The sequence below is a fragment of the Macaca fascicularis genome, chromosome 3, assembly GCF_037993035.2.
Source record: "Macaca fascicularis isolate 582-1 chromosome 3, T2T-MFA8v1.1".
Lineage (NCBI taxonomy): Eukaryota > Metazoa > Chordata > Mammalia > Primates > Cercopithecidae > Macaca > Macaca fascicularis.
In genome coordinates, this window is record NC_088377.1 from 77961202 (window position 1) to 77978631 (window position 17430).

The 17430-nt window shown below is 36.8% G+C and overlaps 1 protein-coding gene across 1 annotated transcript in view; it reads right to left on the reverse strand.

Annotated features, from left to right (window-relative positions):
* The window catches only part of LOC102144402 (ubiquitin carboxyl-terminal hydrolase 10-like), a 40515-nt gene extending 25797 nt beyond the window's left edge, over nt 1-14718 (reverse strand). The window contains 3 exon segments of the mRNA XM_065541202.2: nt 4908-5054; nt 12365-12467; nt 14527-14718. Of these exon segments, the coding sequence (XP_065397274.1) occupies nt 4908-5054; nt 12365-12467; nt 14527-14718 (442 nt within the window).
* Nucleotides 14719-17430: the final 2712 nt, after the last annotated feature.

A 17430-nucleotide genomic window follows, 5' to 3' on the forward strand; every position in this document is an offset into this window, starting at 1 on the left:
ATTCATATATTAGCATGTACCAGTCAAACACAAGTTCTACACAGCAGCAGAGATACATGCGTATATTTAGTGCACATTTTTACTCTAAATTTCACATCTTCAAGTTTTAAATGTTCCTCCCTTCTGTCTTTTGCCCATTTTCTGTGTTTCTTCCTTCTGTAATTCCTAACAAATGCTGTACTTTCTGATATACTACCTGTGTCGTATATATTCTAAGACACACTACACCTTTGCTCTGTATTAAATAATCAGCTTAATCACCACAATTCCTTGTTGTCTTTGCTCCTGCATCTATTAAGCTAATCAGCTCATCTACTGAGGTTTTTAAAATCAAATGATTAAATTTACGTGCAAATTTTGTTTTTGATTTATGCTCAATTTATTTAAATATATAACATGAATTTCTTAAAAGCGTAAATTTTAATATCAGTCTTCTGATTCCTTCATTAAATCTGTTTCTTCAGGTGTTAGTTCTCTTTACTGACTTGTTTTCATTTCTCATGGTATACACTTTCCTCAAATATTGAGTGATCTATATGGTTGTCTGCTCAACTTTGTATTTAAAGATCACCATTCCACTTCCTGCTATGTTTGTTTATCCTCTTTCCAGTATTTGCAATTAGGAAGTGAAGAGAGTTAAGCTGACTTCTTCTCTGGCATGACAGGTTTTCTGCTCCCTGTAAGGTGTGAGTCCCTCCCAGCCTTTGTTGTCCCTGTACATGTTGTTCTATTTGCACACAAAAGCCACTCTTTAGCATCAGTGGCTGATGAGGCTAATAGGCCTCTGTACTGGAAATTGATTTTCTTTCCTCAAAAAATATCTCAAAGCTCCCTTCAGTATCTTTTAACTCTGAGCTTGTGGCTCCCTGGCATCACTCCTGTAGTTGGGGTGGGATTATTTTTTCTACATCTATTTTTGTTTATAAATACGTTTTTGTTGTTGCCGTTTTCTCCTTAAGTCTGATACCCTCTCCTTTCTGCCTTAGGATACTGAGGCAGGAGAATAAGGTCTGGAGGCAGGGAACCTAAGGCTGATTCACGCTGAGTTTCTAGAGCTAAATCAAAAGGAAAACTCCAACTTTCCACATCTAAGTAACAAAAGGACCAGAGACTACTCCCTTTGCAGACACCTTCCCCATCTGGAAAACTGAAAGTACCTCTGATTAGTTTCAGAAAGCAGAACGTACCTCTGATTGGTTGCTTTTTGCATAAAAGTGTAACTTTGTAACTTCTCTTCAGCCTCTGATTGGTTGCTTTCCACAACCAGACTAATTGCGAGACCACAACTTCATTTGCATGGGGTGTACACCAAGTGGCCAATGGGAAACCCCTAGAGGGTATTTAAGCCCCAGAAAATTCTGTAACTGAGGCTTTGAGCCTTGCTCAGCTGGTTCCCACCCTGTGGAGTGTACTTTCATTTTCAATAAATCTCTGCTTTTGTTGCTTCTTGTCTCCTTGCTTTGGTTGTGCATTTTGTCCAGTTATTTGTTCAAAATGCCAAGAACCTGGACATCCTTCACTGGTAACAATACCACCCAACTTTTAAAGTATTTCAAAGTATTTGAGTTTTTTATTGATCCATAAGAATAAGACCTAATGTCAAATTTAAAAAGTCACAATATAATACTAAGAAATAAACTCTTCTTCATACTTGGCTTAAAGGTATATACTAGTATATTGTTCTCTGTAAATACTATGATCAGGTGTACTTATTTTGGAAATAACAGTTAGTACCTTTAAAAATGAGCTCAAATACTTCCATTAAGCAGAGTAAATATAATGTTACCTGCCTTTTTGAGAATTATAAGAGATGAAATAATGAAGGATTCCTTTTAAATAAACATATTTGAGGTCATTAAAAAATATTGATGAAATCATGGCAGAGCCTTTCTTAAGAGGCCAACGTTATCTTAACAATGATTACTTCATGTCACAAAATTGTGATTGCTGGGTCTTGAGTGTTTTTGCAACTTACTGTTAGGAGCAATTAGCCTGTCAGAAAAAATGGAATTATTTTTGGATTAACAGTAATGATGCTTGGCCATCTAGGTGGACCTTGGTTGATGGCAGATATACCTGCAGTATTGGTCTCCACAATGATTGTCAGGGCTGATTTAACTGATGATAGGTTCTGATAGACCAGTGTTACTTTCCTCACTCAGAATTTTGACTATGAAAAAAGAGGTGAACTCTTTTAAAAGAAAACCTATTTTAAAAGAAGGTGGATTTCAGATATAAGAGGGAGCCTGAGAGTATGGGGCAGTCATTGTGCTCCATATATATCACCTGACAGGGCATGGCTGACTCCTCATTAATTCAGCCATTCAGTCACAGAGGCAGTCAGCAAATATGTATTGTGAACTTAACAACGATATAGACACTTACTATATTGGGCTCTGGAGATTTTCTTTTATGTTGAATAAGCCACAGATTTCTGACCGTTAGAGTGGACAAAGGACATATCATTAAATGTATGTGATAAATGTTAGTGGGACTACAAAACAATGGCCTTTTGGGAGATAATGGATTGAGGCAAAGAACAGTCTCTTGAAAAACTCCTGATCTGGACACTTAATAAAGTGTCCCAAGCCCAGGTCACAGAAGTAATTTTTTATAAATATTTTTGAAATACAAAGTACTTTCTATGTGAATTAATTACCAGTGCTCTCTTACTGAGTCTCCAACACGTAAAAGCAACCATTATATAACAATGCATTTCCAAGATATGCAGAAATAACTGCCATCAAGAGTTTGAGAAAAATAAACTTCAGTGTTTCTTCTGTGGGTCTCTCTCTTCTGGACACCAGGCCTGAGACTTCAGCAAAGAAAAATCCCTGTTTAAATTAGGAACTCAGGAACATTTTGACTATGATATGCTTTATTTAGTCTTACTTAGTTCCATATGTTTTCCAGTAGAGAGTAAATAAAAGGGACATCATGATTACATAAATCAAGGATAACAACATGAGGAATATAAAAATATTTACCTCCAGCCATTTAACTATACCTCAGTTATCCACACAACAATAACATCAGCAAAATACTACTAACCTATGGTTTTACTGAAGTAATAACCAAGTACTTATTATAAAATTTCCTAATAGGAATTCATCAATGTATATATTTCAGAGAAGAGAGCGCAATACATGCATATCTATAAAGATGCCATCCATATATACAAAATATACATTGCCTGTGGCAATGAAAGAAAATCTTTAGTGTTAATTAATGAGGAAAAGCCAAAATGAATCAACATTTTTAAAAATACACAAAAAACCAAAGCTCTCCAAAAATTCTCAACCTAGAATTCCAGATATAGCTAAAGTATCTCCTAAAATACTAATTTAAATGTTATGCAAGTAATTTTAAAAATGGATTAAAGAACAGTTTTTTTCTGAAAAGGTAAACAAAACAGAAAAAGTAATAGTGAGCAAAGCAATTGTTACTGAAGTGGTAAATCTAAGAAAATATTGATTATATCTGGCAATTATAAATAATTTAGAAGTTTAAAAACATATAGTACATGAATATTACCCAAAAGTAATATGAGAGATGAGAAAGAATATATTAAAACTTTCTAAGAGGCTCATCTTGTTCAGAAATAGAAATATTGATTAACTTTAGACTGTGTTAAATAAGATGAATTTTATATGGCAAATCTAAGAAGAACCAATTAATAGAAATAGAACATTATTTGTTGAAGAGCCAGGCATAAGATAACTAGTACAAAATATCTAAAAAACAATAGTATCTAGAATATTTTTAAATTTTTACAAAGCAATAAAATAAGCAACCAAACTGATAGGAAGATAGGCAAAACATATTAAAAGGATATTAACAGAAAAATAAAGTAAAATGTGACTAAATCTGCAAAGAAATCTTCTCATTAATAATCATTAAAACGGGATTAAATGAAATACTATTTGTGCCTGTTATAACGGAAAAATTATTACAGCTAAACAAGTGTGGCATAAACACTTGTGAAAGAACAGGAATGTTTGCATAAGACTAGCAAGGGTTTAAATTGGATTAATCCCTTTTGGAAGCAAACAATTTATATTCCTATTTATTGAAGACGATGGGCTGCCCATTCTTAGAGTGAGCAGCAGCCACATGGAAGCATTGCAATAGAGGCTCTCTTACCAAGATGCAAATTGAGATAGAAGTATATGTATTGTATTTGCTATTCTGACAAATCAAAGATGAACTAATCAGTATGAAAAGGAAGTAAATAAAATAAGTTATTCTTGGCAAATTCTTACAATTAAACTCTACCCATACTAACAATAATAGTGTATATTTTCTTGATACACCAGTTAGCACAGTAAGTATTTATATCTACAAAAATATGAAGCAAACGTGCGAGCAACAATTGATCATCTGTGTGACTGCAGGCTTTTTGTGTTAATCATTGAAGTTTTCTACATTTCGAAGTATTTCCAAATTTATTTCAATAAAAAGACTTTTCTACTATCTTATTGACTCTTCACACTTTCCCTCTTTCTGTGTAATTACTCTAAGTATCTTAAACTCATACTACATACAGAAATATAAATTTAGAATAAGAACTATTGTCTTGGGTATATATAAAACAAAAACAAGTTACTTTGTACTTTTTAATTTTTTCACCATAAATAAACACAATAAAACCCCTACTTTCGAAAAAAAAAAAAGATACACGTTTACTATTTTTTTTTTTGTATTTTTAAGGAAAAAAAGGTATCCAAAGGAAATATTTCTGAATCTTAAGTTATATATTGATTACTGCAAAAAATTATTAAATACATTTTTCTCTCAGGCATAACTTACAGTGTCATAAAATATATTCAAATGTAACATTTTTTTTCTCTCCTATAGTATAAAATCAGAACTTGGTTTAGAGAAGTATTTGCTGTGCTCTGATTTACTTTGAGAGCCTATTTTGGTTCTTCCATACTTTACTGACCATAAAAGCTCCAGAGCTGGTGGTACCTTTTCTAACCACTTCTTTTCTTGCTCTTGGTTGCTCGACAGCAGGTGATGGATTGTGTTAGTTGCTAGGGTCAAGCTGTTGTCTATAGGAAAAATAAATCATAACATTTGCAGCAATTATCCCAAGTACAATATCACCATTTAAATTACTGTGTAACACCCCCAGCTCAGATTTGTATACATGAGTGGCACCTCTGGATATAGGACTCACAGTGAAAAAAATGCCCAGAGCACCAGCAAATGAAGAAATAGAAAGACAGAAAGACTGTAGTAAAAGGGATCAGGGGAAGATGCAAATTCTGAAATTAAAAGAAAACCCTCACTTTATAGATGTTAGATTTCCTACAATACAGCATATATTACCTATGCCACAATATTTTTTAATGAATTTTTTTTTCCATTAGCCATAGTGATACAGGAGTTAAAAAGAAATTAGTTAGGCAGATAGTGAGGGTAAGGAAGTCCTTGGTAAGATTTTCCTTTTAATGAAAAACAGTCCCCAAATCATTTTCTTTTCTAACAAAGAGCAGCCTGTAAAATTGAGCTGCAGACATAGACAAGCAAGCTGGAAGCTTGCAAAGGTGAATGCCGGTAGTTGTGCCAATAGAAAAAGGCTACTTGGGATTAGGCATGTTCAAAATGACAGCTCCATGTTCCCGTCTCTTTGACAGCCACGTGTACAGTAAGGAGCAGGCAATGTGGCACCAATCAGGCAACAACCTCATTTGCATAATGATTCGGGTGGGGCAGCCAGCTTCCCCCAGCATTATGTAAACATCACAGTTGGTCCAACCAATCTTTGGGCCCTATGTAAATCAGACACTGCCTTCTCAAACCTGTCTATAAAATCTATTGCCTTCCAACACAGGCCGGAAGTCCCATTCAGGCATCCCTCTCCCAGGAGAGAGGTATTCTCCTTTCTCTTTCTTTTGCCTATTAAACCTCCAGTCTTAAACTCACTCTTTGTGTGTGCTGGAGTCCTTAAGTTTTTTGCCATGAGGTAATGAACCTCAGCTATCACCCCAGACAGCAATGTAGCTCAATAACAGATTTGTAGTTAGCTCTGATGATGGTGGTAAGTGGCAGAATAAAAGCAATGACAGAACTGGAGAGCATTACCTGAATGTAGATCACAGCTCCCCTGACCATCACGTGTGTGACCTTGGACAAACATTAGCATCTCAGGTCTCGCTTCCCCCCATCAACTTGAAATTGTGGATGTTAGATTCATAATTGCTATTGTTCTCCTCAGATATATTTGCATATGATTCTCTCACACTAATTTTTTATGTAAGGAATGTAAATAAGAAGTAGATAGTAATAATCTACTGATAAACATTTAATCTCTCTAAGTTGTTAGTTTTTAAACTTTTGCTCATATGAACAATAAGAAGTACATCTGACAAAGGGCTAATATCCAGAATCTACAAAGAACTCAAACAAATTTACAAGAAAAAAAAAAAACAACCCCATCAAAAAGTGGGCAAAGGATATGAACAGACACTTCTTAAAAGAAGACATTTATGCAGCCAACAGACACATGAAAAAATGCTCATCATAACTAGCCATCAGAGAAATGCAAATCAAAACCACAATGAGCTACCATCTCACACCAGTTAGTATGGTGATCATTAAAAAGTCAGGAAACAACAGGTGCTGGAGAGGATGTGGAGAAATAGGAACACCTTTACACCATTGGTGGGACTGTAAACTAGTTCAACCATTGTGGAAGACAATGTGATGATTCTTCAAGGATCTAGAACCAGAAACACCATTTGACCCAGCCATCCCATTACTGGGTCTATAGCCAAAGGATTACAAATCATGCTGCTATAAAGACACATGCACATGTATGTTTATTGCAGCACTATTCACAATAGCAAAGACTTGGAACCAACCCAAATGTCCATCAATGATAGACTGGATTAAGAAAATGTGACACATATACACCATGGAATACTATGCAGCAATAAAAAAGGATGAGTTAATGTGCTTTGTAGGGACATGGATGAAGCTGGAAACCATCATTCTCAGAAAACTATCACAAGGCCAGAAAGCCAAACACTGCATGTTCTCACTCATAGGTGGGAATTGAACAATGAGAACACCTGGACTCAGGAAGGGAAACATCACACACCGGGGCCTGTTGTGGGGTTGGGGGAGCGGGGAGGGATAGCATTAGGAGATATACCTAATGTAAATGACAAGTTAATGGGTCCAGCACATCAACATGGCACATGTATACATATGTAACAAACCTGCACGTTGTGCACATGTACCCTAGAACTTAAAGTATAATAAAAAATAAAAATAAAAAAGAAGTACATTTTATGCTTAGTATAAACACACATAATCTATCTAATCTGTCATCTATTATAAAACAAAGGTTTCACAAACCAACTTCCATTCTTAACTGTTTGTGACAAACCCTGATTGTTCTATTACAATTTATTTAAAGCCCATTTGCATGGATATAAGTTCTTTCATATAATGACTCTTCCTAACTTTTCATTCTTATCTGCAGAATCTCTTTCATACTATCTTAGTCTCCAGCGCTGTTCAACAAACATACATGCTTGTGCAAACATGCAGAAATACACATGTATGCACATACACAATGCTATTTCTCTGATTTTTCATATAGATGAGATTTCTTATCTTCTGCAACAAATTTTGATAACTGCACATTTCTTAAAGTTTTATTGTTCAGTACATAAAAGTAAAGAAGTTGGGATTAAGCAAAGAGAGCTGGGTTATAAGCTGTTGAGGGAAATTTAAGATTTTTTTTATCCTTTGGGGGAAAAATGGTATTAAGGTACTGCTAAGGTAGTGAATATATCTGGCTCAAAATTATTAACCCTAATAAGATATTGTCAATTGGACTTTTTCGTAAGAGTATTTCCATTCATTAAATTATCTAACTAGGTAAGATAATGTCTTGAACCATCCTCCTTAAAAAAAAAAAAAAGAAAAAAAAAAAAACTTAGAGAAAAATGAGCCACTGAATAATCTTCACCCCCACCCCCTGTGAGACACTACAGGTCTGAGGGGATGAGAATATGAAAACACAGTTCTGTTTTGGTGAACAGAAAATGAAGAGCACTTATGAATATCTAGGGTATGGGAGATAGACTGACAGCTGCCATTAGCATTACAACTATCTCCATGTAAGGATATCCAAAGAGCCACCTCTAATCCATGCTCCAGTAGAAGTGTCCATTGTAAACTCATAGGCGTCTCAAGCATGGAAGAAGGCAGCTTTTAGGCATGGAGAATTGTAAGATTAGGTGACCATTGCCACTGATACCAGTTCTGTTTGTCCTTTGCTTAATGTAGATGCTATTAAAGAGTATTTAATTCAGTCAATGAAAGAATTGAAATAGACTAAATGTTTAAAGTCAGCCAATAAAGTTAATTACATAAGACTTATTTAAAGTGCCTAATTCAGATAACACCATCTCTGAAAAATATTCTATCTTGAAATGTCCTATAGAGTTTCCTGTTTTAGTGAAATTCCTATAGATAAAAGTATTCAGTGCTTTTCCTCAGCTATTTCTGATCCTTACACACATGTTCCCAATGCTACGTTCATATTGAATTGTAATTTACAGAGTAATTTGCATGTGGCAATCAGGATTACTAACTCCTATTAGACTCCCTTGTATTACCCAAAATATAATGTAATAATAATAGTACTTACTTGTGCATGCAATTTTACAATTGAATGGCATATGAGAAGGAGTTTACCTATCACTTCTCATATTTCTATCCTGTAAAAGACTAAGGACATGGAATTTGCGCTTGTGGTCTTTCATTGGGAACTTTTAGAAGGAATGTTTTGTTTTGTTTTTGCCATAGAGATGAAGAGCAGATCAGAGCTTCCAGGGGGCTCAGGACTTTGTGCCTCAATAACAAAAGTTGAGCACATCCACCCTCCTTCATGCCTCATGTCCAGAACAGCAGTGCACCACTGGCATTATCACCTAAGTGTACAACAAGGCAAGATCACCTTTGACAAGCTCTCCCTTTCTTCTGCCTCCCTTTGAGATTGTGGGAGAGGCCTGTCTTCACTCTGTTCTTTGTGTCTACAATAAGAGTGGCTGATCTACTATCTTTCTCTTCTTATGTAGCTGTTTTATATTTTCGTTGCACTTACTACTCTGCTTCTCTTTGTCGGCACACCTGTTTATGTGACCCAAGACCTCTGCTTTAGCCCCAGGCCTGGATAAATTTGCTATTTAAGTTGCTTACTGCAGTTATCATGTGCTTGCACAGACAACCCAAATTGTCATCTGTTTTCTATTAGGCTACCAAATACTTAGCCATGCTCATCAGTCAGACCTTTGACGAGGAAGTGGAAGAAGTGAAAAGCCAGAACCCTATCAATTGCCAGCATTTATTTATGTATCTCTGTTCCTTACAGCAGTGAGCCCTGTTCTAGCCTATCATAGGCACTGCACATAGAATTCTATTAATATCTGTTGTACTGAGTTAAACAGAATGCACAGAGAAAATGATACTTAACATCTCATCCATAATGCAAATGCTACACTACCAGTGTTTTTCAATTGCTGCTTATCTCTAATGACCTTCTTAGCTCTGCTACACACTGAGAAGACACAAATCACAAGAAAGGAGGACAAAATCCTACCATGTAGAGGTAGATTAGGGCAGATTCTCCATTATGTCTGTCCTTGAGAAAACTGTTAGGATCACCATAAAAAGTACATTGTAGAGACTCCAATACACTGTGAATAAAGGAGTTAGAGGAAGTGAATGAGCAGAATCATTGGTGGAGAAATAATTATTTGGCTGATGCAGTGAAATATCTGAGTCCCTCTTTACTGACCAACAATCGACCTCAGAAAAGTATAGCGTCCCTTCACCTAAGTGTGTGTAGGATGGATTAGAGTGAGGTGGTCCTCAGCTTAAATTTAGCTTACATGTTAATGGTTAGTGATGCCAAAATAAAAATTTAAGTGGGAAAAATGAAGCTCATGGGGTTATGCTTGGTGCAATTGTTGTAAAGAATGTTTCTGGGGATAATTTTTGCTGACGAAATAAATCACTCTCGGCCGGGCGCGGTGGCTCAAGCCTGTAATCCCAGCACTTTGGGAGGCCGAGATGGGCGGATCACAAGGTCAGGAGATCGAGACCATCCTGGCTAACATGGTGAAACCCCGTCTCTACTAAAAATACAAAAAACTAGCCGGGCGAGGTGGCGGGCGCCTGTAGTCCCAGCTACTCCGGAGGCTGAGGCAGGAGAATGGCGTGAACCCGGGAGGCGGAGCTTGCAGTGAGCTGAGACCCGGCCACTGCACTCCAGCCTGGGCGACAGAGCGAGACTCCGTCTCAAAAAAAAAAAAAAAAAAAAAAAAAAAAAAAAAAAAAAAAAAAAAAATAAATCACTCTCAGTAATTCATTGTCAATTAAGGATGTGACTGAGAACAACATAGTTTATTGTAATTTTCAATAATAAATAACGACTTTGATTACTGGAATAATTTTAACTATCTACATTCATAAATGTTACTGATGAATTTCTTTTAAAAATATCCCTATGTTGGCCAGGTGTGGTGGCTCACGCCTGTAATGCCAGTGCTTTGGGAGGCCCAGGTGGGTGGATCACAAGGTCAGGAGATCGAGACCATCTTGGCTAACATGGTGAAGCCCCGTCTCTACTAAAAATACAAAAAATTAGCCGGACGTGGTGGTGGGTGCCTGTAGTCCCAGCTACTCAAGAGGCTGAGGCAGGAGAATGGGGTGAACCCGGGAGGTGGAGCCTGAAGTGAGCCGAGATCGTGCCACTGCACTCCAGCCTGGGCGACAGAGCCAGACTCTGTCTAAAAAAACAGACAAAAAATCCCTATGTTACTTCAGTAGGTCCAGATTAAACTAACAACATACCTTTTTAAGGTTCTGTGCCTGATGTATTTGTATGTGTGAATGTTGGCTGGTGTTGTTGAAAATGTGTTCCATGGTCCAGTAGTGCCTCCAAATATATTAGTATGTATCTGCCGTACTGAAAAAAGTGAAACCATTTTGTTTACTTTAGGATGTTTTATTTCTCCAAATGTGAATCTCACTGAGGGCAATAGAGCATGGAGTGAATCCAAAATTCATTTGTCCAGAGCACATTTTAACACAGTACATCCAGTAGCATATGGAATGGGATAAATGGTATCCCCTACCCGCAAAACATATGCCTGTGTCCTAATCCTTGGAACCGATGAATGTTACCTTATCTGGAATAAAGGTTTTCATAGCCATACTTAAGGTTCTGGAAAATGGGAGTTGATCCTAGGTTAACCAATAGCTAACCAATGGTTAACTAATCCCATGACAAATATCTTTATAAGACAGCTACTGGCCGGGCGCGGTGGCTCACGCCTGTAATCCCAGCACTTTGGGAGGCCGAGGCAGGCGGATCACAAGGTCAGGAGATCGAGACCACGGTGAAACCCCGTCTCTACTAAAAATACAAAAAATTAGCCGGGCGCGGTGGCGGGCGCCTGTAGTCCCAGCTACTCAGGAGGCTGAGGCAGGAGAATGGCGTGAACCCGGGAGGTAGAGCTTGCAGTGAGCCGAGATCACGCCACTGCACTCCAGCCTGGGCGACAGAGGGAGACTCCGTCTCAAAAAAAAAAAAAAAAAAAAAAAGACAGATACATAGTGGAGACACACCCAGGAAAGTCCATGAAGCAGAGAGATGCACAAGTCAAAGAACGTGAATAGCTGCAAGGAGGGAGAGGAGGGATTGGTCCCCAGTACAGCCGCAGGACATGCGTCTCCACCCTTAATTAGACTCTGTACTGCTAATGGCAACAACTGGGAGAGAATATACTTCTTTGTTTTAAGCCACACAGTTTGAGGCAATTTGTTACAACAGTCCTAGAAACTACTATAGCATCTTTGGCAAATATTGCCATAGGCATCTTTAAACATAGATACCTATTATAAAATATGTTCAATATTTAATTTATCTTTAAATAGTTAAATATATTATTTTTTCTTTATATATATCAATATATAGATATATATATAATTGATATAAATATATTATTATTATTGAAAATAATTCTGCCAGAAATCTTTTCCAGAATGTATTCCATATTTCCTATGGAATATGCTGATTTCTATGTCGATTTCTATACTAATAAAGGTAATTACAGAACTACATAAAATTTCTATCCTTAACTCTTCTAATAAATGTTTATCTGCATAATATGCCATCCCATAATAATTATTTATTCTATTTTCTAGAAAAATACAGCAGATACAAAAGACCTTAAAGTTCTGGTAATCAGAATATATTTCAGAATGTAATAGTAGGTTAAGGAGAATTGTAATTATCTTTAGCAGAAGGACAACAGTTTAAAAAATATCTGCAAACCTTTAAAAAGCTGTCTTTCATAAGTCATGGGGATCGTTTTTACTCTTTTGCCTGTTTGGAAAGGGAGCATCCTTGCGTAAAGCACAAATGGAAGTTTTTCATCCTGTGATAAAAACAGTAGCAGCAATGAAAACAATTGCTATCATTTATTGAGTGTCTGTCGTGTGACTGGTACTATGTTAGTATTTTACATGTATAAAACACAAAAACATCTGCAAAATGTTACTATCTTCATTTTCTGATCAGAAGTCAGAACTTCCAAGAAATTAAATCATTTTCCTAAGTTTAAACATCTAGTATATACCCAAGCAGAGACCCAAGATTTTATATAGAATGTTTCCAAATCTGAATTTTTATTCCCTTTCTTATTTGGAAAAGACCTGTATTCTCACACTGAAATTACAGATAGGTTTTAATGATGACTATTTGCACACAAAATAACAGAAGAAACCAACATACATGGTTTACTCACAGAAAAGAGGATGTTTATAAAATCAAATGTAGGCAGTTGGTAGGCAGTGTGTCACTTCCATGCCTGGGATGTTCTCTGGGAGGACAGAATCTTTATAGGTAGCTGCTCCCACACGCTCTGACTATATTTGTTCATTGTTGCTTGGACTTGATATGGGCTTTCTCTATACTAGGGGTGTAATGCACAATAGATGCATTTAACAAAAAGTGATATGCTTCCATCTTTTCTTTAAAAACAAGCAATACATAGATTATCAACTTTTTCTGTTTAGCATAATATTTAAATAGGAGTCAAAAAGAGCTTATCTTTCTCATTTGCAAGCAACTTTTTAGGTAATAAGTGATTTCCTGTGGAGACATAAAGGGCAATGATCCACTTCTGCCATCAGTTTCCTCTGCTGATTTGAGGCTCCCTCTCATTTGGAATTATCCCATTTTAATAGCTAGTGAGGATAAGTTCGAATTCTCCAGCACCCATTTTTCCAATAAACTGAAAGAAGGAAATAGTCTCATTTTCTTTCCACTTAGACAGAGTTTTCATGGCATTCATGAGACTTTGACCAGGCTGTGCAATAAGTCAGTGTTGGCTTCTTAGGTGTTGTTTCCAATGGGCAAAACAGAACAGATAATCCCCAGATCATATGACTGTTTTGAGGGGTAAATAAAGATAACACATGATGAATGTACTAATACAATAACACATGATGAATGTACTAATACCACATTGATAGCTCATAGTGGTGCAATTACTCTTATAGTCTTTCCAGAATCTGCAGAATCTTGGGTACACCCTATATTATGACAACACTACCCACTTCATTCTGCAAGAATGACTGAATATTTTTTCTTCACTGGCTTTTTTTCACATTGACCTATTCCATATTATCTGAAATACTCTTATGACTTGAACTCTGTGACACCACACTACTATGTTTCATTTGCTTCTCTACTTATTATTTCTTATTCTGTTTTACAGATCTATCCTCCTTCATCCAGCGTTGTAATGGTGAAGTGCCCAAGCACACTCGCCTACATTCTCTCCTTAGGTTATTGTAGCCACATGCCAATGGCCGTCTGTTCAGTGTTGCCTATCATAATGATCTAGCCTGACATCTTCATCAGAGAAGATGAAGCAATGGTTATTGTACGTGTACTGTTGCCATTTTCACAGTCACTTCAAAGTTAACACTTGAACCGCGTTGATTACCATCCACCACCGTATCATTCTTCCTCACTAACCAACACCTCCTCCAACAGTTCTGTCTTAGTAAATAACACCAATACCTGTCATACTTAAAGAAATTGGGTGCCAGTGGTAACTCTTTCTCCATCACCCTGTCTCCCTTCTAACTGTTTAAAAGTATGGTATCACTTCCATTCACCCTCAAAATATCTTGCTAATCTCTTCAGGTCTCTCTATATTCATTGCTGTCACCTAGGGCAAACCATCACATTTTCTTACAATCTTTCTGAACAAGCTTTTTTAAAGAAGTCTGTCTGTCCCTTCATTCACCATTTTTTTCTCCATAGTACATTAGGAGTGAACTTTAAAAAAATGTAAATTTGATTGGGCATTTTTACATTTTATTTAAATTCTTCAATATATGCCCCAAAGTCTTTATGTTGCCTTGTAACCAGCATGGTTTGGCCCCTCTTGACATCCAGTCTACATACATTTCCCTTTCACTTACAATGTAGTCTTTGCTTGTGGTGTTACAAATGCCATTCCTTTCACGAATATAACGCTTCTCATAATCACATCTGAACTCAATCTCACCGTATAAAAGATGCCTTGCTAGAGTTTCAGGGTAAGTCAGTTTCCCTCTCACTAATCTTATGGTAGCCTGTGCTTCAACTCTATGGTTCTTAAAATTGTTAGTCATTGTATTTTCATGCTTACTTAAGTATTTATCACACAGTCTATCCAAGTTCCATGAATACAGGTAAAATACTTATTTTTGATTAGCACTGTTTTCCCACTGTCTGGGGCAATTTAAATACATATTCAATAACTGTTGAATGAATGAATGAATAAATGAATTCCATCAACAAAAACGGCACTTCTTCCAAGTGAGCTGTTACTCTGGGCACACCCTTCATTGCTCAACTCCAACACCAGCCTCTTCAAATGCTGCAGGAGTATCGTGACAGTGAATAAGTCTCATGAGATTTGATGGTTTTATAAAAGGGAGTTCCCCTACACAAGCTCTCTTGCCTGCCACCATGTAAGATATAACTTTGCTCCTCCTTTGTCTTCCACCACGTGAAACTGTTAAATCTCTTTCTTTTGTAAATTACCCAGGCTCAGATATATCTTTATTAACTGTGAGAACAGTCTCTCTCCTTTGTTCATTACTGGCAGAATGAATTGCTCTCTCCTACAAGTTCCTAATAGGGTATACTGATGCCACTCAAGCTTTTTGTAGAAGATAACCGGGCTATTTATTGGTTTTGTCAAGAGGCTGGTGAAGAAGAGAGAGACAGTGTTTACTTTCTCAAAGCCAAAATTAAGGAAATGCCTTTACTGCCGATGTCATGGTGTTTATATTGTTAACTTCCTCCTCACTTTCTCTATCACTATCTCTCCCCATCTCTGTCTCTGTTACTCCATCTCTATCCCCCTGCCTCTCTCTCTCTCCCCCTCTGAAGACTCCACATTTAGACAGACAAGTGTCAAGTGGAAGAGAGGGGACATTGAGGACAGATATCCTGAGGAGGCAGAGGTATAAGCCTCAACAGGTAACAAAATCATTTATTTGAAATGGAAGCAGAGCAAAGCAAATAGAAGGAAGCAGAAGGCGTTTTTCAACACACTGCTTCACCATATTGTTCTTTATATCACTCAGGTATCAGCTTCCATACTCACTGATTCTGGGCTATTTCTCAGGTATATGATTCTTTTCTATATTTTGACATTTGTTCTTGTCACTGGTGGAAAAAGATAGAGTCTTTGGAAAAACCCGAACATCCCTGTAAATTTTAGTTGGCATGAATTTATTTGTGTATTTGGTGCTACTGCTGATCTTCCGTCATGATTTTCAGAGCCTTATAATTTCTCCCCTTGATTCAGAGATGGAAATCTTGGAGGATGAGATATTCTCAACCAGTAATGCCCTTCTACCATCACTCCTGGCAGCCCTCCGCATTTAAGTGAGCAAAGCAAGACTTCTAGTATTACCATTTGTGTGGTATCTCTATTTCAAAAGGAGACAGGAATAAACAGACTGAATATGCTGTTATATAAGACTGGCTACCCAGTATCAAAAACAACAAGGAAAAACAGGACAAAACAAAACTTTCCCTATGACACGGACTATAATAGAATGTTTGATAAGTTAAAGGACTCCTGTAAGCAAACAAGACTGGTTATGCTTTGATTTAAGAAGAAGTCTGGGGAGACTTCATGAAATATTTATATTTGGACTAAGAATATATTCTCTTAACCCTTTTATAGTATTAGCATATTATCCCAAAACACGCGTTTACCTTTCCCTTACAGGTGTCACTCCTAATCTAGTTGCATTCCTCACAAGATGTTATCTCTCAAATATCAACACGTATCTGGCCAAGAAAGTTTCAACTTAATATGGAATAAATAATTCTGCAACTTATTTGTTATTATTATTTTGGGGAAAGAAAAGAACAAATTCACATGTTCATGCAAACGTAAGATTGAAACAGGAAAAATGTACAGAGATACATTCTCTCAGACTTCTGCTTCTTTTCAGGATGAAGTACCAGAACAAGACTCTCCCTCCTGCAACAAACAAATATGTAACTGGACAAAACATATGAAGCAAGTGTTTTCATGCACTAAAAAATGATCATTGCAAGATGACAGCCCTCGAAGAGAAAGAAACTCACATGATGAGTCCCATGACCACCAGCTTTCTGTTGGGGGAAAATTTACTGACTCTATGGCAAAAAGCAAATCACAGAGATCCTGTGAAACTGAAAATGCAGAGATCAGACTATATTGCAGCTGAAGCAGTTGGAATTTTTGTGGAGCGGCCTGGAGGAGGGATCAAAGAAAAGAGCTTTGTAGAAAGCCCCAGAAGCCCATGTGTAGATCCCCTGCAAGTTCATGTTAAAGAGGTATGCACACATGCATACACGCTGTACAAGCCACCCAAGGTATTCCAGATAGCAGGTGCCACCGATGTGAGAAACAGTAAACTTAGGGTAATGCTGGGCTCATTGTAGATCTCATTAACACCCATGGCAACCATTAGTGATTAGAAAGGTAGCATGGACCATGCCCTAGAGCAAAATCTACTCTACACCCACTGTAACAAACCTAAAATAAAGTTTAAAGAGATCTCAGAGATCTCTTTAACATTTGGAGCTTAAGTCTCTTAAAGTTAGAAAGGCTTATAAAACACTTGAAGTTTCTACGGATTTTCACATTTTCACAAACCAAGCATAAAAGTTTACTCAGTTCAAGGTGATTGAATAGTAATTGACTAACTGATCTGATTGCTAAAACAAGAATCAACATTTTTTGAGGATGGGTAAAAGGGTTCTAATTCTTTACACTTGATTGTGTTACCCAAAATGTTTCACATTTTTTTAATCACCAGAATTACAAAGAAAAA